At 38.6% G+C, this 19,712-nt stretch overlaps 1 protein-coding gene across 2 annotated transcripts in view; it reads left to right on the top strand.

Moving 5' to 3' along the window:
- The window catches only part of FBXL5 (F-box and leucine rich repeat protein 5), a 74,528-nt gene that overhangs the window by 29,752 nt on the left and 25,064 nt on the right, over positions 1-19,712 (top strand). Inside the window, exons 1-5 of one of the 2 annotated variants that reach the window (XM_004773387.3) lie at positions 1,841-2,023; positions 10,877-11,092; positions 13,513-13,608; positions 15,397-15,583; positions 17,850-18,032. In XM_004773387.3, coding sequence (XP_004773444.1) covers positions 1,940-2,023; positions 10,877-11,092; positions 13,513-13,608; positions 15,397-15,583; positions 17,850-18,032 — 766 coding nt within the window. In that variant the 5' untranslated portion in view covers positions 1,841-1,939. Of the gene's footprint in view, positions 1-1,840; positions 2,024-10,876; positions 11,093-13,512; positions 13,609-15,396; positions 15,584-17,849; positions 18,033-19,712 lie in introns of those variants that run through there. The other variant, XM_045075773.1, reaches the window with a different exon arrangement.

The following is a 19,712-nucleotide window of genomic DNA, read 5'->3' as shown; positions in this document are numbered from 1 at the left end:
AGTTTCCTATAGGGCTATCTCACAAAGTTGTTTCATTTAATAATAACAGCTTACAGGCAGTACTTACTATGTGCCAGGTGCTAATATAAGCAGTTCAAATATATCAACGCTCTTAATTCGTGTAACAGTGCCATAAGGAGGTATTTGTCTTAGCTCAGACTGCTAAAATGAAGATACCACAGACTGGATGAAACAACATAAGTTTATTTCTCATGGTTCTGGAAGTTGGAAATCCAAAATCAGGGTGCCAGCATGGTGAGCGCTCTCTTCAGACTTGCAGAATGACGATTTCTCCTCCCATCAAGTGGTGAAGGGGAGCAAGCTCTAGGGACTCTTAGAAGGGCAAGAATCCATCAAGAGGGCTTTAGAAGGGCAACAAGCCATCATGACTTCATCTAATCCTGATTACGTCCCAAAGGCCCACTCCTTATACCCGCACATGGTGAAGCAAGGGGATTTCAACAAATGATTCTGAGGACACAAGCATTTAGTCCGTAGCGGTTTCGTCCCCATTTTCTACATGAGGAAGCTGAGGAACAAAGACTTCATGCCGCTTATTCAAAGTTCTACAAGCAGTAGCGGGCAAAACCAGTAATTTAACTTTATCTCCAGTCTGTGCATTAGAAATAAACAGACGCACTCTACTGCAAGGCTCTTCCTCACCTTCTACTCCACCATTTCTTGAATATTCATGAAATCCCTATGTAGTTATGGAACTATGATAGATAATAGGGATATAAGGAGTGAACAGAACGTATTTGGTTCTTGCCTTTCTGCAGTTTATAGTTATTAAGCAAATAACCAAACCTTCAGGTTATTAGTCTTTCCTGTTTTCTCCCATTTTTCTTGGACTCCCTTAGTTCTCCAGGCAACAGATTGAGAGTTGATCATGATCAGTAAAGCCGGTAACAGGGTCTCCCTAGGGACGGCTAGGGCAGGGGGAAATTGACCTATGGGCAGGGAGTGACCTTTTTCCTAGCAGTGACGTTGCTCATCTCCTTTCTCGGCGAGTCTCGGCTTAAAATGGAAGTATGTGTACCAAGTTTCTTTCTCGCCCTGCTGTGATAATTCGCCCTTTCCCCCCACCACCTAAGGCCTTTCTGACATCCCTGATCAGGTGTTCCTGTGCTGGAGGTACATTCTTGCCTCCTTGATCTCCAGGGCACATTTTTCCTTCATTCCTTGGAAGCTCCAGAATTTCACGCTGCCCTCCCCTCTGGCCTGCGCTGGAGGAGATGGTGCCTTGCTCCCAGACCCAGCCTCGGCGCTCCCCGAGAACAGAAGGGCGGCCATTGTCCGGTCTGCTCACGCGGCAGGGTTTCTCTGTGGGTGCTGAGTTCTCAGAGCCTCAGTCCTGGTCCACCCATTCCGGGAGCCTCTGACCAGCGGGCAGGCAGGTCAAGCCCGCCACTCAGGTATGGCAGGGGGGCAAAGGGCGGCCAAGGAGGGCCCGGTGGGGCACAGAACAGCCACATGGGCAGTGGGCGTCACTGCCCGCGGCGCCCAGACGAAGGTCCTGGCCGGAGCTCGGCCATTGTGCTCGGCTGCCTCGGCCTCAAGGCCTGGTGGGCGTAGCAGCAGCGCTGAGAGCGCCCCCAAAGTGACAGCCCATCCCTTCAGATAATGTGTTTGATGTTGTGAAACAAATAGGGTAAAGACTTCGTTTCTTTCCTCGGCAAGCGAAGGGACCAAGAGACGAAAAAAGCGGAGGAGGTGGGTGAGAGCGCTAGCCGCCGCCGCGAGCCTGGTCACGTGGCCCTCAGGGACCGCATGGCGGCGGCCCGCGCGTCCCCGCATCCCGGCTGGCGGAGTAGGCCGGGCGCGCGCGCCGACGGGGCGGGCGCATGCGCAGGGGGGCGCGCCGCCTCTGCCCCGCGGCGAGGGTGTCTATGGAGAGGCGGCGGCCGCGGCTGCTGAGGCAGAGGCTGAGGCAGTGGCGATGGCGCCCTTCCCCGAAGAAGTGGACGTCTTCACCGCCCCACACTGGCGGATGAAGCAGCTGGTGGGGCTCTACTGCGACAAGGTAACGGTGTGCAGAGCCTCTTGCTCCGGGCAGCGCGGGCCAAGAGGAGGAGCGGGCCGGTCCCCGGGCGGCCTGGCCTGCGCCGCGCCCGCAGCCCCCGGGGCCGCGGCGCACGGATTGCCGCCTGCGCAGCTGTCAGCGCCGCGCTCGCTCCCCGCACCTTCTCGGGGGAGCCCGCGCCCCGACCCGGCTGGCGGCCTCGGACGTGCCCTCGGGGGCCGCGGCGCGGCTCCTGCCCGGCTGCGTGTCCCTGGCGGAGGGCCGCGTTCCCTCCGGCCGCGCTGGGCCTCCGACCCCTGCCCCCGCCCACTCAGGGAGAGAAGCTCCTTGGCGCCCTACCGACCTTCGGGGACCCCGGGCCGGCCACCTGCGCTGGGCTTCCTATCCGCTTCGGCAGACCGTTTCTGCAGCCGTCCCCCGCCTCCCCCAGCAGCACCGCCCCTCATCCGGCTCCCCGGCCCGTCTGGGGGCTCTCGAGGCTCTTTTTGCAAACACCCATCCATCCTCGGAACCTCCAGCTTATTTCCTGCCTCAATGGGCAGCTTCTCTCAACCCTGCTCATTTTACGCCCCAGCTTTTCACTGGCTTGATTGGAAAGAAAACCCAGGTTTCTCGGTCTAGGGACTGCAGAAGCTTCACTTTTCGTTTATGGTTATCTTTTTCCTCGCAACTTTTATTGTCCTGGAGCATTTACCCGGTGTAGATTTTGTTATAAGACCGCCGTTCTCTTGGAATTCTTACCGTGGGCTCGAATACAGGGGACCTCGGAAAAAGTTAGGTTTAACTGTGAGAACCTTTTTGGAGTGTTAATTGGTGCAGCATTAACTGAAAAAGGACTTTTCTGGAGATGGTGCAGGACCTTTATGATGATTTTAAAGCAGTATTAAGCGTCCACATTTTTATCAGTTTTACGTTGGGGGGAAGTCCACATATATCCTGAAAACTTCAGGCTGTCCTGTCTCGTGTAGAAATGAACCAAATAAAAAGCATTTAAACAACTATTGTTTAAGTATAGAAGTCAGCTCTGATGAATTTTCAGAAATTACATAGCATTAAGCAGAACCACTGTTGAGAGAAAAGAGGGGTTCTTACAGCTCAGGGTAGTTGGAGGGTTCCCACAGTGTTCGTGCTAGGCCACATTCAAAACCAACTCTTTAAAACGCATTCACAACCATCTTTTCCTCCCTCCATTTTGAAAATTAAAAAATACCTGGTTCAGATATACGGGTTTAAACAGGACAGTCCAGGACCGTGATTCTCAACCTTGGTTGCTGATCAGAATCATCCTAAAGGCTGTTAAAAATTCCAGTGCCCAGACCACTGAAAGTCAACCTCTCTCAGGGTAGGACCCAGGCATCAACTGTAATTTAAAGCTCCTGAGGTGAGTCCAGTGTGCAGCCAAGGGTGAGAACCATTTATCCCGGAGAAGCATAAGGAATGGGCAAGCCATAGCTTATGCTCTGTAGCCCTACATTTTTTTGAGATAGATTGCTGTAGTGTTTTTACTTCCTCTGGCTTTTGAACTTAGTTATTCTGACAGTATTCATTAATTGCAGGAAATTAAAACATGGGAGGTTTATTACTTTCTGAAAATTGGAAAGGGAAAGTTAGTGAGGACTAATGGAATAGGAGTTCATCTCTGCAGTTTAGACTGGAGAGCACCTGAAATTGTTATGTAAATTTTTGTGCATGTGTACACTTTGCTAGGGAGTCTGTGGCTTTCATCAAATGATTGTGACTCTTCCATAGTAGTTAAGAGTCACCGTTTTACTTAGTTATGTGATAGATTAACCAGCCTCATACGGTGCCATTTTTTTAAAAAAACAAGACCTCAGTCAAATAAGATTCTTTTCAGTAAATGTTTCCTCTTGAAGTATTTAAGAAAGCAGTTTCAATTTGACATAAGCCTAAGTTAAAATAATCATTAATTCTTAATTACATATAGTTAATGATCTTGCTGTGTATCTTCATCAAGGAAATTAAAAGTCCCGATTTTCCAAACTGTGGATTAGAGACCAAGGTGATTGAGGGGGCGAAAAGTGTATAGGAATTCTACATCAAGATTTCTTCTTGATACTGATAGCTAGTGGAAATCTCTCCTAGGATGTCCTTTGGGAGCTACAGTGGATTAATAAGTGTTTAATGCTGGCCGAGTAATCTTAAAGGACTGTTTTTGTATCGTTTGTCATCTGAAGTTTTGCCTTCACCATCATTCGGTTTGTAAAGGCCATGGATGTTCAACCCAAATAGCCCACAGTAGAACTTTATAAAATGAGAACTAGTTTTTGTACTCAAACTAAAAAAGATAAAAGGTATGTTATTTCGCTTTATTCTGAATGTTAATTCGGAATGTCAAGTAATTGTAAAGTGGTCAGTTTTATTTCCAGTATCAGACTTTTCAAGTACAATATATTTTAGAAGCATCCATGTATTTACTAGCATCAGCTCAATCATTTGTATGCTCAGACTAGTTTACCTAGAATAATTTATTCTTGTAGGACATTTTAAATATTGCTGTGTAATACCTAATTTAATCCTTTGCTCATGGATTTCCTCTTATATAATGTTTTATGGAAAGATTTTCCCCTGTTATCCAGACAATAGTCCTTGAGGTAGGTAAAGGAGGGGGTATTTCTGTTAAATAGCTGGGAAGTTGTAGGCTTAGGTTAGCTAGACCCAGTTTACAAAAGCAGTTAGTTACAGATTTAGACGGAAACCCAAGTCAGGATCTTGATTTCCAGCTTAATTTTCTTTGTATGAAACCAGAGTAGTTTTTGAAAAAATTTTTTGGTTAAAAGTCAGTTACGGGGGCGCCTGGGTGGCTCAGTGGGTTAAGCCACTGCCTTCGGCTTAGGTCATGATCTCAGGGTCCTGGGATCGAGTCCCACATCGGGCTCTCTGCTCGGTGGGGAGCCTGCATCCCTCTCTCTCTCTCTCTGCCTGCCTCTCTGTCTACTGTGATCTCTCTCTGTCAAATAAATAAATAAAATCTTAAAAAAAAAAAAAGTCAGTTATGAAATTTTTTTCTAATTCACTGACCTTCCAGATTGGGATAATTTTAGTGAACATTTCATTGGATGACGTCTTTTTTCCAGTTTACTCCGATTCTTCAGTGTTTCCTCTAGTCCTCAAAATTCTGCCAGTAAGTGTGGAGTCTACTGTCTGTTGGCCTTATGTTGTGTCAGCCAGCATTGGTGGTGCGATGTGGGGAATTTACAGTCTTAAAATTGTTCTAAGGTGGAAATCCAAATGCAGTATAGTAGGAGCAGAGGGAAGTATACAGTTAGCTGTATATTAAAATGTCAGGAGTGGTCTTAAGATTTCCTTCAGCTGAGTTTTGAGAATAAAAAGTAAGTGGTGGTTTTAAGGATGTGTATAATACAGAGATTCCTATACCTATAAGTCAGTTAAAAGTTTTTGAAGTGGTGGAGGCTGTTATAGAGTGCCCAAGTTTTTCAGGTAGTGATATTAAAAGTCCCATTTGGTTATTATTTTATAAATAAGGGACATTTTTATGACAGAAGTCCTAGGAAGGAAATAAGCTCGTAATAATTAGATTATTTTTTAAAATTGAGTGGGTATAGCTTTATGAAGAATTTAGTTTTCCTTTTTTTCTCTTTCTACATACCTATAAAAACTCTAGTTGACTGGAATTGGGAAGACCGGTTTAGAGACAATATTGAATGGAGAACTAGGAGAGGAAGGAGAAGGGAATTCAATGAGTTCTTACTACATGCTTACGTTATTTCTTTGAATCCTCATAGGAGCCCCATGAGACAAGTATTACCCATCATTCAAAGACGAGGAAACAGACTTAGTTATTATGTAACTTCCCAATTCAACTGGTGATTAGGAGAGCCTGAATTTTAATTATAGGATTCCCCCCCCCCTTCTGAAGCCCTTGTTTTTTAGTATTACCTTACTAGTTCTGTTACTTACTGTTTGTTATATGATTTTATTTGAAACATTTCACGTGTAGGCCATAGTTTTTTTCTATCTGTAGACCAGATAGTTTGACCAGTAGTTAATTGAGGTTTCTTTATTGGATATAAGTTTCCCTTGATTGAATCAAAGCATTGTTGAAAAGTAAAATTTATTTGGGATAACAGTGTTTGGGTTTTTGTTGTACTATTTTTCATATTTATTTTAAAACTTAATCTAGTCTTTAAGTCACACAATTTTTTGAGTCACTTTGAAGCCAGGTTGTAAGATTTTAGGTTGTGGAGTGAGACAGAAAGTTAGTTATAAATTTTTTTTAAATACAGGAGATATCATGTCACTGGTTGTTACTGTTTGTTATGTGTGTCTTGTTCTATATAGGTTCATTTTTGAGTTTGCCAAGCATCAGAGTATACAAGTTTGTAGGTCATACATACAAGTTTGTAGGAACTTGTATATCCTCCTGTAGGGCAGTGTTTTTCATAGTGTGTCCTTTAATCCATTAGGGGGGCATGAAATCAATTTTGTGGGTCAGAAACAGCATTTAAAAAAGGGAAGGCAGCTATGCTCACCACTATACCACCAACACCGATAGAAACAGCGTTTAAAAAATGAAATGGGAAGAGTAAATATTAGGGTACATCACAGGGTAGAGAGGGAAAGAGTGTTTCCAGAAATTTGTTTGAAGTATCTGTGATGTGTGTGTCTAGGTTGCACTGTATTTCAGACTAAAGGTCATAGTTAAACGTGTTTGAAAAACACTTCTTTAGAGTAGCATTTCTCAACCACAGCACAGTTGACATTTTGGGCTAGATGATTTTTTTTGTGGCCGCTGTCCTGTGCAATGTAGGATGTTTAGCTGGATCCCTGGCTTTTACCCACTAGATGTCAGTATCACTTCTGCAGTGGTACCAACCAAAAATGTCCTTGCCTATTAGTTCCTAGAGAGTAGTGGGGGGTACAGAACCGTCCCTTGGTGAGAACTATTGCTTGAGAGCAAGTATTCATTCTGACAGTTTTTACTCTGTTGGATGTGGAAGGATAGCTTTATGATTGGGACTAATACTGTATCTTGTGGAAAGAATGTAAGTTTTAGAGCCCTAGAGATTTGATCTTTGTTTTGTTGTCTACTGGTTGAATGGTTTTGAGCAAGTTATTTTTTCTCAGCCTCATCTCTTCATCTGTGAAATGGGAATTTTAATACCTACGTAATCTTAAAATACTTAGTATAGTACATAGTGTGTCTTAGACTTCAGTATGTCACAGATATTAATGTCTAGGTTTATTTTTGTGTCACTGAAGTTTGTATGTTTGAATAACTTTGTAGAGGCAAACAAAATTTTAAAAATTCATATAAATAGATTTTTAAAATGTTAAATTGCTTGTGCTCTGGTTATCTTTTAGCTGTTAAATTTACTGACTTTAAGGTGCCAGGTTGAAACAGTTGCTTATTTAAAGTGGAAATACAGTGATTTGTGTGGTTTAAGTACTTTTTTTTTTTAAATTTTATTTATTTGAGAGAAAGCATGAATAGCGGGGAGGGGCAGAGGGAGAGGGAGCAGCAGACTCCTGCTTAGCAGGGAGCATAATGCAGAACTCCATCACAGGACCCTGGGATCATGATCTAAGCTGAAGTCAGATGCTTAACTGACTAAGCCTCCCAGATGTCCCAGTATAAGGACTTTTTTTTTTTTTTTTTTTTTAAGATTTTTAAGATTTCAGGGAGAAAGAGAGAGCGCGCCTGCAAGTAGGGGTGGCGGCAGAGGGAGAAGCAAGCTTCCTGCTGAGCAGGGAGCTTGATGTGGGGCTTCATCCCAGGACCCTGAGATCATTACGTGAGCCGAAGGCAGATACTTAACCGACTGAGCCACCCAGGACTTCTAATGATAGTTTCATATGGGCTAACTATATAAATAACAGAAAAACCCAAGTAGGGCTTAATACAGGTTAGGTTTTGTATTCTTTAGATATATTACTAAATTATTAGAAGAACCCCGTGAGGTATTTAATATTATTAGCCATATTTTACACATGGAAGAAACTGAGGTACAGAGCAATTTAGTGACTTGCTGACAGAGATGGATTTGTACCTAAGTAATCTGGCTCCGGAGTCAGCACTTTTAGCCACTAAGCTGGATTGACTATGAATAATGTAGAGTCAGTCCTCTTATACATCTTACTGGGTTCTCAACCTATAGTATGAGCCTTGTCTTGATCTTAGCTTGTTATTAAATCTGAAGATTTTGTAACAGTCCAATGAGAATGTATGCAGAATTTCCTGCATGCCTTTTAAAATGTTAAGTCAGGGGCGCCTGGGTGGCTCAGTGGGTTAAGCCGCTGCCTTCGGCTCAGGTCGTGATCTCAGGGCCCTGGGATCGAGTCCCACATCGGGCTCTCTGCTCAGCGGGAAGCCTGCTTCCCCCTCTCTCTCTCTCTGCCTGCCTCTCCATCTACTTGTGATCTCTCTCTGTCAAATAAATAAATAAAATCTTTAAAAAAAAAAAAATAAAATGTTAAGTCATATGAGGGTTTTAATATATTTTTTTGCCATGCTTTGGTTTTTGTTTTTTAAAAAATTATATAGCTAATATCATGTTTTCTTTAGATTAATCTCTTATTTCTACTAAGACTTATTTTAATTAAAAATTTAATTTTTGAGATTAGCCTCTAGTAAATTTTATGTGGTCTTGTGTAACATTTCTTAGGATAAAATCCACAACATTGGTTTAAAGAAATCCATCCTGCCTGCTGTTTTTGTATGGCTCAGGAGTAAGAATGATTTTTACAATTTTAAATAGTTGGAGAAAATCAGAAGAATAATATGTTTTAATATGTGAAAATAACATGAAATTCACATTTCTCTGTCCTTAGATAATCTTTTGTTGGAATATAGCCACACTCATTCATAGACTGCTTTTATGCTACCGCAGCTAAATTAAATGGTTGCTGCAGACAGTATGCTCTGTAGAACTTGAAATATTTACTATCAGGCCCTTTACAGAAAAAGTTCTTTTTCTTTACAGAAAAAGTTTTTTTTACAGAAAAAGCCCTTGTTCTAGATAATTTACTTATTGTGGCTACTGCTCCTTGTGTTAACTTCCCTTCACTAGAATGTAAGCTTCCTAAAGGCAGCAATTTTGTTCACTGATGTATTTATCCTGAGTACCAGAAGCAATGCTCAGCTCATAATAGTTGCTCATTAAATATTTGAATGGAGTAAACAATGCATGAATTTATAAAAATGAATGATTAATTTTCAAAATGGTGAGAGCTATGCTTAATGAGCACCAATTCATTTTAATTTCATAGTAACCATGTAAACTACAGATGTTGTTGTTCTCATTTAACACCAAGAAGAAAAAGTAAGACATTGAAGGAGGAAAGTAACTAACCCAGGATTACAGAGCTAAGTAAATGATAGAATTGGGATCTGCTCTGGAGTCCTACAAATGATTTTTAATACCTAATCCATAGTGCATTTTCCAGAAGATATTTAGTTAATTCTGCTATGTATAGTGGACTAGTTCAGCTTTAGGAGTCTGCCGTCTTTTCTGATGCTTTGTCATGAGCCTGCTACTTCTGCCTGAGACCAGGCAATTAAGACAGCTTAGCGTCTACTCCATTTTAAGGAATACTGGTTCAGACTTGACAAACCCAAGACTAGAAGTGTGGTGTTAGTAGCTTTTTGCCCTCCATTTATAGTCTGTGTTTTTATTGTAATCAGATTTTGCCCCTTAAAATGACTTTAAAAAAAATTATTTATGTATTTGACTGACAGAGATCACAAGTAGTCAGAGAGGCAGGCAGAGAGGGAGGAGGATGCAGGCTCCCTGCTGAGCAGAGGGCCCAATGCGGGGCTCGATCCCAGGGCCCTGGGACCATGACCTGAGCCGAAGGCAGAGGCTTTAACCCACTGAGCCACCGAGGTGCCCCTTAAAATGACTTTTGAAACTGGAGTTGAGTTGATATAGTAGTAGAAGGTAGATTTAATATGGCAATGGAGGTAATGGAGGATTTTAATATTACTTTGAGCTTTAATTTGAATCAGGTTTTTTGATAAGATGTATGCATTTAAACATGAGAATTTAATTTGCCATTAAATGTAAAAAATTAAAATTACATACAAATAGTCATTTTCTTTGGTTGAACAGTAGAGTTAAAGAATATGACAGTGTATACATTTCTTTGCATTTTCATTGATTTGTAGCTTTCCTTCAGTCCTTTTGCTAGGTTTCAGTGTTATACTATTACAGTAGCTCTACCTCAGAAAAGTATGTGATTTCTTATATAAACTGCTAAGTGTTTATGCCATTTTTCTTAAGATTAAAACCCCCCAAAACTAGTTCCCCTGAAATTGTCTAGTAATATTCTAATAGCTCAGTACTTTATAATTATTTCTGTAACAGATCAGACCCCTCTTGATATTAAAGTTTAAATAAACTCTGAGAGTATTTTAAAATTTTTATATTGTAAAAGTAATATAATAGCATAAAGAATATTTGAACAAAGACAAAAACACTTACATGTTATCCTAACACAACTGTTTTAGAAATTCATACAACTTTATAGAGTGTGTGTATTTTTAGTATGAATACAGAGTAATGAAATTTTAGGTTTGGAGGGAGTTGGTCTAATCCCTTTTGTTTAAAGAACTTATGTGATATATTGGTGTACCGTCATTTACCTGTACCATCAAGCCTTCAGAATATAAATCAGTATCTTCCTGACCTAGTGTACTTTTTATTATACTTTTATAATTTGTTAATTTATGAATTTCTCTTATTTGTACTTGAACCAAGTGTAAGAGAGGTATTCTGCTATGTACAAAACTAAATAGGAATGCATTTGAGTATTTCTTATAGATGCATATTTACATATACTTATTAATGCTTTTCTTTTTAAATTTTTATTCAGCTTTCTAAAACGAACTTTTCCAACAACAATGATTTCCGTGCTCTTCTGCAGTCTCTGTATGCTACTTTTAAGGAGTTCAAAATGCATGAGCAGATTGAAAATGAGTACATTATTGGTTTGCTTCAACAACGCAGCCAGACCATTTATAATGTACATTCTGACAATAAACTCTCTGAGATGCTTAGTCTCTTTGAAAAGGGACTGAAGAATGTTAAGGTGAGTTACAAAAATGGGTATTTATCACAGTTTGTGTCATTTGCTGGTATGTCAGCAAAAAGTATTAGCATTTTATAGTAAACGATGTTACGTTATAGAAAATATTCTGACACTTGTTAAAAGACCATAAGGAAGACTTTATTCAGGGGATTACTACATTGAGGTTTTGCAGTAGGGGTGAGAGATTGGACTCTCAACTCTGAATATATCAAGGAAAGCTGGGGATTTATAGCCGAGGAGCAAGAGTGGGAGTCAGGAAAATTACTAAGAGGAAGCGTCAAGGCTAGGGAGAATCTTGCTAGACTGACTGAAGAGGGTTTTTGCTGAAGGCAGCAGACCAGGCTGATAAGATATTGAGGGTGGATAGATATTGAGGATGATAAGATGCCTAAGGTAGAGGGATTTTTGCTAACCTGACTCAGAATGACTTTAGCTAAAACTGGACTAAGTGGGCCAAGGACAGAGCTTACTGTTGAGGCCTAGTTGAGAAGGGGGCTCAGAGGAGTCTGTCTCAGGTTGATGAGAATCTTTGTCAGTTACCTCCTCATTACCGTATATAAAATTTTATAGTGAGTGCTCTTCCCCAAATCTTAAAGTTGTTTTTGTAAGTCGAAATTTTAATTACCATAGAATTTTTACTTTCTGGTAACATTTGTTCAACTCTTAAAGCTATAATAAATGTAGTTATTGGTGACTAAAGGTGAGATTATTTCTAAGAGTGAATACTTTTATAAATTTTATTTATTGAAAAATTGAATGTTAGTGATAATGTGTATTTCCTTTCCATATTTTAGGGTGCAGGGATTGTTAAACAGGACAATTTTTAATTGTATAACATAAAATTAGCCATAGGTGAGTATAGTTTAGGATAATGATATAAAAAGACTTTCCTTTTCAATTATATTTACATATTATAGAAATTTGAAATTTGATCTTCATTTACAGCTCCCTTCTGGCTTGGTGAAGCATAGACTTAAGTTGTAACTGTGTCAAACCCCACACACACTTTTCACTTACAGATTTATATTCTAGAAAGACTGTTCTGCAGCAAGGAGGAGAATGGGTTGAAGGAAGAGACAGGACTGAGGCAGGAAGACCATTCTCAAAATTATTGAAATAGTGTCTGGAAGAAGACACATTAGTAACTGCTTGGTGGGAAAGTGGGTGATTGGGTAAGGGTAGAGTACTGGGTAGTGATGGAAGAGAGATTTACTTTTTATTGAATACTTCTTTGTACTTTTTCAGTTTTATATCATGTTCATATATTACCTGTTTAATAAAATGATTAAGATCTGAACTAAAGTAGTGGCTAGTGGAGATAGAGGGAAGGGGACAGATGAGAATTATGTAGGATATGTAATTGGTAGCATGTAGGGCATGCATATATAGGGGAAGGGAAAGGAGAAAGAGAAAGGAAGTAAAAATGAGAATTGAGCCTAAAATTCGAGGGAATATAGAAAAGGCTTGGGGAATAAAAAGATTCATTTTGGATATGTTGGATTTGAACTGGTTGTGCAGTCCAGGTGGGTATTTGTTAATAGGAGGAGGTGTAGATGGGTTTTAGGGTGAGAAGAGTAATTTGATTTGGAAAAGCAAATTTGATCATTTTTAGCAGGTGAAGTGGAACTGGAAGCCACTTGGGATGCTTAGGGAAAATGTATAAAATCTTCAGAGAATAGGACTTTGGATGAAATATTGGGAAGCAGTTGAATAAATTAGTAAATAAAGGAGGAGACTCAGCAGGGATACAATATTCCTATATTTTAAAAGTTTTATTATTCTGTAAAATTCCACATGTTTTAACTTGAGAGGGCTGATGTAGAAGTGATAGCTGTTATAGAGGGAGGAGATGGGATCTTAGTTCATCTGAGAAAACCTTTTAGCTGTTGTTCAGAACTAGACTGATATACGTCAAGATGTCTTGAGCCCCTTACCTAGAGGTATGTTGATATCTGGCCTTTTGAAGTAGACATGGTCTTCCATTAGCATAAATATCTGTTATTGGCATAACAGATGTTGTGGATTGTGTATTGGAGGGTACATTGGATGAGTATGAAGGTACTCTGGTGATCGAGTCCATTAAGCTCTTGGAGACTGCTCAGACATAGGTTAAGAAAACTGAAACATAGAAATTATATAAATGTATACATTAGAAATTAATAGAAGTTTTGAGCAAATAGTTGCTATTTTTAGACTTTTTATGACCTTTTAAAGAAATACTAGATCACATTACTAAAAATTCAGGGTTCCTTTGCAAGATATTTTAAGGACATCTTTATGCAACAAAAAATACAGAGACCACTTTGCTGTTCTTCAGTCTGTTTTTTCCCTGAGGTTTTATGTTGTACCTTCCTAGGATCAGTACAGTATAAATAATGAAGCAACATTTTTATAGAATATAATTATTTTTATGTTTCTAGAACGAATGTGAGCAGTTAAATTATGCAAAACAGCTGAAAGAGAGATTGGAGGCTTTTACAAGAGATTTTCTTCCTCACATGAAAGAGGAAGAGGAGGTAAGCATAATTTTTTCTTCCTTGTGATTTTGACTTATACAATTTTTTTTTTTTAAAGATTTTATTTATTTACTTGACAGAGAGAAATCACAAGTAGACGGAAAGGCAGGCAGAGAGAGAGAGAGAGAGAAGCAGGCTCCCCGCCGAGCAGAGAGCCCAATACGGGACTTGATCCCAGGACCCTGAGATCATGACCTGAGCCGAAGGCAGCGGCTTAACCCACTGAGCCACCCAGGCGCCCTGACTTATACAATTTTTAAGATGTTTTAGCTTTAATTCTTCAAAATAATGTGTAGGATGATAAGCCTCTGGTTCATTTTAGGAAAAGAGGAAAATTCCCAAGAAAACAAAATTTGTTCTCTCAGAGAGGTGGTTGCTTTTCACTGAATCAGTGACTTAATTCATTTGCTCAAGTAATACTTACTTTCTGTGGGTCCCTGGGTGGCTCATTTGGTTAAGCAACTGCCTTCAGCTCAGGTCATGATCTTGGAGTCCCAGGATTAAGTCCCATATCTGGGCTCCCTGATCAGCAGGGAGTCTGTGCTCCCTCTGATCCTCCCCCATCTCGTGATCTCTCTCTTTCACATTCTCTTTCTCTCAAATAAATAAAATGTTCAAAATTTTTTTTTTCTTATTATGTAGATGGCACTGTATTGAATGTTAACTTTCCATGTTACCTTAATGTCTTCTTAGAACCTTTAGAGGATTCTTGAAACTTTTTGATGTTTTGTGTATATTCATGCTAACATTCAAGTATTTTTCGTGTTCTTTTTTTTGTAGGGGATTTTGGTAATCAAATGGTAGTGTTAAACTAATCAGTTTTATTCCTAGTACACATGTATTAGGATATCACTGATTGGATGAGCAAAACATTTTCCCATTCTCTTCTTTCTCTAAATGTGGGGTGATTATTAGGATTAGGGTAAGGAATAGAAAAATTATTTTAGGAGGAATGAAATTCTTGTTTAGTTGTTAATCAGTTTACTATGGTGAATATCACCTATGGCTTCACCTTATAATTAGATCTCTATTTAAAAAAACAAAAAACAAAAAAACCTACTTATCAGCTCTTTCCAGACTGATTAAGTCAGGTGAGAGGTACTGGCCTGGATATATTTTAAAGGTCCCCAGGTCATTGTAATATGAAACCAACATTGAAGCCACCTAGAGTAGTGTTCCTTAACCTGAGATGCTCATCAAAATTATGTGTGGAACAACAACAACAAAAAACAAACAAACAAACAAAAATCAAAAAACAAAATCAAACCAAACCTGTGGCTTCATTTCTTAAAGATTCTAATTCTGTAAATTGGAGGTTGGGACTAAGCATCTGTTTCAAAGAAGAAATGTAGATAGATAGTTCAGGGTCTCAGTAGAGCTTTGGGTTTTAGGGTTCTTAGTACACTGGGTACCTTTTACCTTTCTTATGTGATTTAGAGATCCTACTGAGGTATACAGTTCAGTTGCTGGAGTAACAGAAGGCAGTTAACTGACCTAAATGTCTAACCATATGAGACTGCTTAAGAGTGTTTGACAGCTTTGCATAGGAAAACCTTCTGCTTCTGATGCTTTTTAATTATTTGGGGTTTATTAGCCAGAGAAGCCATAGAAGGAACGGTTCTTTTGGTGTTACTCTTCTCTACACTTTTTTGGATAAGCTGACTGGGTGGCAACAACCAAAATTTCTTTCTCTTGGAAATATGGGGTCATAATACTGCAATTGAGCCATTAATTAAAAGGTGTAAACAAAATTAGTCAAGCATCTTTCCTTATGAATGTTTCATTTAGGTTTTTCAGCCAATGTTAATGGAATATTTTACCTATGAAGAGCTTAAGGATATTAAGAAGAAAGTGATTGCACAGCACTGCTCTCAGAAGGACACCGCAGAACTCCTTAGAGGTCTTAGCCTGTGGAATCAAGCTGAGGAGCGACAGAAGTTTTTTAAATATTCTGTGGATGAAAAGTCAGATAAAGGTGAGATTCATATGTTTAAATAGTGAGAAGTTTGGAGGCCATTTGCATCTTGTTAATAAGAACTTTAGATTTTGTTAGAAGAATAATTTTAAGCCATTTATTTTCAAGTGTATATTTAATTGAAGACATAATTTCTTTCTTTTTTTTTTTTAAATTTTATTTATTTGAGAGGAGAACAAGTGGTAGGGAGGGGCAGAGAAGGAGAGAGAGAGAGAAAAGCAGACTCCCTGCTGAGCAGGAAGCCTGATGTGGGGCTCTATCTCAGGATCTTGGGATCATGACCTGAGCCAAAGGCAGACGCTTAACCAACTGAGCCACCCAGTTGCCCCGAAGACAGTAGTTCCTAAGAATTTGGTGTGGTTTATGATAATTTAACATCCCATATGCAATGTAATGTTGGGCCACATGCAGTGTAGTGTTTCTTAAAGGAACTTATGTAGTAATAATAATAAAAATTATTTTGGTCAGTCAGAATCACTGAAAGCTATTATATACAGAGTACTTTTGCAGTATCATTCAACTTTCTTTTTTTTTCCTCCCCATCATCTAGCTTTCGGAGCTCCATTGACCATAGTGACTGTTTATCTTTCCTAGTTTTGTCCATCCGTTTTTAAAATAAGTTATGCTTATAGCTTTATTTCCATCCTTTTCCATGTGTTATTCTTTTAGCTTATATCTAGTAATAATACACAGGGGAGCAAGTATGAGAACATTGTTTTTCTATGTATTGTTACTTTAAGAAAACAGATGAGAAGTACAAATAAAGTCTGCTTGCCTTTTTAAATCATAAACTACTTCCTCATATTTATTTATTTATTTATTTTTAAGATTTTATTTATTTATATGACAGAGATCAGAAGTAGGCAGAGAGAGAGGAAGGGAAGCAGGCTCCCTGCTGAGCAGAGAGCCCCATGTGGGGCTTGATCCCAGGACTCTGGGATCATGACCTGAGCCAAAAGCAGAGGCTTTAACCCACTGAGCCACCCAGGCGCCCCACCTCATATTTATTCTTATTGATCTTTGATAGTTTTGCCTTTTAAAACATCATTAAAGGAAATTGGCATTCTCAGGCTAGTAAAAATTTTTCTTCTGCTTCTAGATGGGCAATAACAGTGACAGTCCTGTTAAAATAGCTTAAAATTCTTTGAAATTGGTCCTTTTCTCTTTATTTAACAAAGTAGGTGAGATACATGTTGAAACAAAAATGTTTTCATAGGTGAGCCTATAATTAAACCCATAAAGCTTGTGTGCTTCATTCTGAAATGCAACTTGTGCCTTCAACACCAAGCCAAGACCTGTTGTGTCTAGTTTAATTGTAATTCTCACATGGGATTTAAAAGCATCACACTTAATACATTTAGTTTTCCCACTCCTTCAAAGCAAATTATAGCTGTATTATGATTAAATATTTGCCATTTGAAAAAGGTTGGGTTAAAGTAATTTCTGTATTTAAATTGCTTTGTGAGGGCAGATCAGGTGTACAAGGTACCCCAAATTCTTTGCAGTCCTTATTGATGAATCTCTTGTAGTCTGTATTCTTATTGTAGCACTTTATTTGCATTTTTTGGGAAAAATGCTCCTGAAGTAATTTATTATAGTAAATTGGACATTCAGTGGCTCTTTTTTTAAAAAATAGTTGCTGACAAAAGATTGCCAGTAAAAATGTACACGAGCATTAGAAATGTTAACATTACATTGTCTCAGCTGGCTCACAAATAGTATAAGTAGGTTTGGTTACCTGTGGTTACAGAAGTTAGATTTGACAGACCTCTTATATCACATGTGAAAATCAAAGAGGGAACACAAGGAAAATATTGACAGGAGTCCTAATACATGAATGGAACGTGTTACGAGATTTGTGTGTGTCATTAAAAATGCCTTGGAGATCTCATAATCTGGCTGACTCTATATTTGAAGCTGTATAACCTGCTGGGTTCCTTTTTCAAATGATGCTTCTTATGCTACAGAGTGAGTATTGTTTTTTCTGTGACGCCTTTGTAAGAGGAAGTCAGTTCTGTGTTCATTATTGTAGCTCCCACACATGATTTGGGACCTCATAGTTTAACCCTACAGGTTCTTAACAAGTTGAACATCCCCATGTTACCACTAGTCCATGTTATTTCCTTTTCACATCTTGGAAGCAGGAAGGAGTGGACTTTAGGCACTGGATTTTATTTATAGAAATGCGATTGTAATTTTTTACTGCATTTGCTCTTATAGCCTTTAATGTTAAAGATTTTTTTTTTTTTTTTTTTTTTAATTTCAGAAGCGGAAGTGTCAGAACAAGCCACAGGTATAACCCATCTTCCTCCTGAGGTAATGCTGTCAATTTTCAGTTATCTTAATCCTCAAGAATTGTGTCGATGCAGTCAAGTAAGCACTAAATGGTCTCAGCTCGCAAAAACTGGATCGCTTTGGAAACATCTTTACCCTGTTCATTGGGCTAGAGGTAGGTAAATGAAACTTTTAGTTTGTTTTAAGAAATACTTCAATCCATTTCTCTAAGTGATTACATTTAGACATTAATAAGCAGGGTCAAGGAGGGAAATTCTGAGACGTTGACCAAAGAGTAGATTTTACAGTTAGCTGATGTGTTTTTTGTATACACTTTTGAAAAACTACAATGCTGATGTATTCATGGGTGATTTATGTGATGTGTGCAATTTCTTTTAAAATAGTTAGGAAGAAAATAGGGGAGAGAATGCAAAATAATTGGCAAAATGTTGATAATTGTTGAAGATCGGTGATGAGGTGATGGGTATTCATTATGCTACTTTTTAAATGCTACTTCTTCCTGCTTTTGCCTCTGTTTGGAGTTAAAATGAAATTAATAGGTTTTCAGAACAGATTTAAATAATTATATAAAAAAGTAGAGAATAAATTCTTTAAAATTTAAAGATGAAGCACCATTAGGGCTGCCTTGGTAGTGGCTCAGAATAACTGACTCTGTTTTTGTCTTCAGCATATTTTTTGGTGATTGGCAATGCCTCATCCTAAATCACAATTTCATATATATTTCATTGTGATAAGTTACTTTTACTTATAAACAATTAAAGAAAATTTCCTTTTTATGAGCATATAGTGCATAGAGTAAAAGCAAATAATATGGCATACATTTTTCCTGTGTGAAACTGAATTAGAAAAGTTTCTTCTAAATGACTCATTTAACTTCACATTTAAATTAAATTTTTTTGTTGTCTGTAATTTGTCATTTTGACATGGAAATATATATTTCTCACATAATTATAAATTTAATTTTAAAAATTTTATTTTTTATGTTAATATATAGCATCTTTAAAATAGCTGTTCTTAGATATTTTTTTAGCAAAGCTGTTTGAAGTATTGAGTGGACTTACTAAATGATTAGAATTATAATTATTTTTTAAGATTTTATTTTTTGTATTTGACAAAGAGAGCACAAATAGGCAGAGTGGCAGGCCGAGGGAGAGGGAGAAGCGGGCTCTGCCTTCACTGAGCAGGGAGCCTGATGTGGGGCTCGATCTCAAGACCCTGGGATCATGACCTGAGCTAAAGGCAGCCGCTTAACTGACTGAGCCACCCAGGTGCCCCAGAATTATTATTTTTATGTAGAATAATTTTCCTATTGGAGGAAAATGAAATATTAAGTGAGAAGTCGAGGGAAATATGGATATATTTAATACTTTCTTGTTTAGCTATATCTTTAACTATTTATAACTAACTAATAGGGATTAACACATAAGGTACTATTTGATGTAAAGATCAAATGTAAAAATGCTGTACAAGACTTCTGTGATCTTAACCAATCTTAAATATGCTTCTCTTTGTTTTTTAATGTTTAAACAAAAAGTTTCAATAAAAATTTTTTTTTTTTAATTTATTTATGGTGTTTGTTTCTAATGTCTCTCAATCAGAATTTTTTACCACCATCCAGGGAACATTTTGAAATGTCTGTGGAGACATTTTTGTTTGTCCCATTTGGGAGGATTTTACTAGCCTGCAGTGAGTAGAGGCCAGGGTTTGTGCTAAACACCATATTACAATGCACAGTACAGCTCCCCACTGCACAGAATTACCCAGCCCAGAATGTTAGTACTGTTGAGATTGAGAAGTTGTAATTTAGATGTAATGTTAAGGGTTCAGTAAATTA

This window comes from Mustela putorius, unplaced genomic scaffold, assembly GCF_011764305.1.
Source record: "Mustela putorius furo isolate JIRA1106 unplaced genomic scaffold, ASM1176430v1.1 tig00000083_pilon_pilon_pilon, whole genome shotgun sequence".
NCBI classification, from domain to species: domain Eukaryota; kingdom Metazoa; phylum Chordata; class Mammalia; order Carnivora; family Mustelidae; genus Mustela; species Mustela putorius.
Note: the sequence above shows the minus strand (reverse complement) of the source record. Positions and strands in the feature narration are given on the sequence as shown.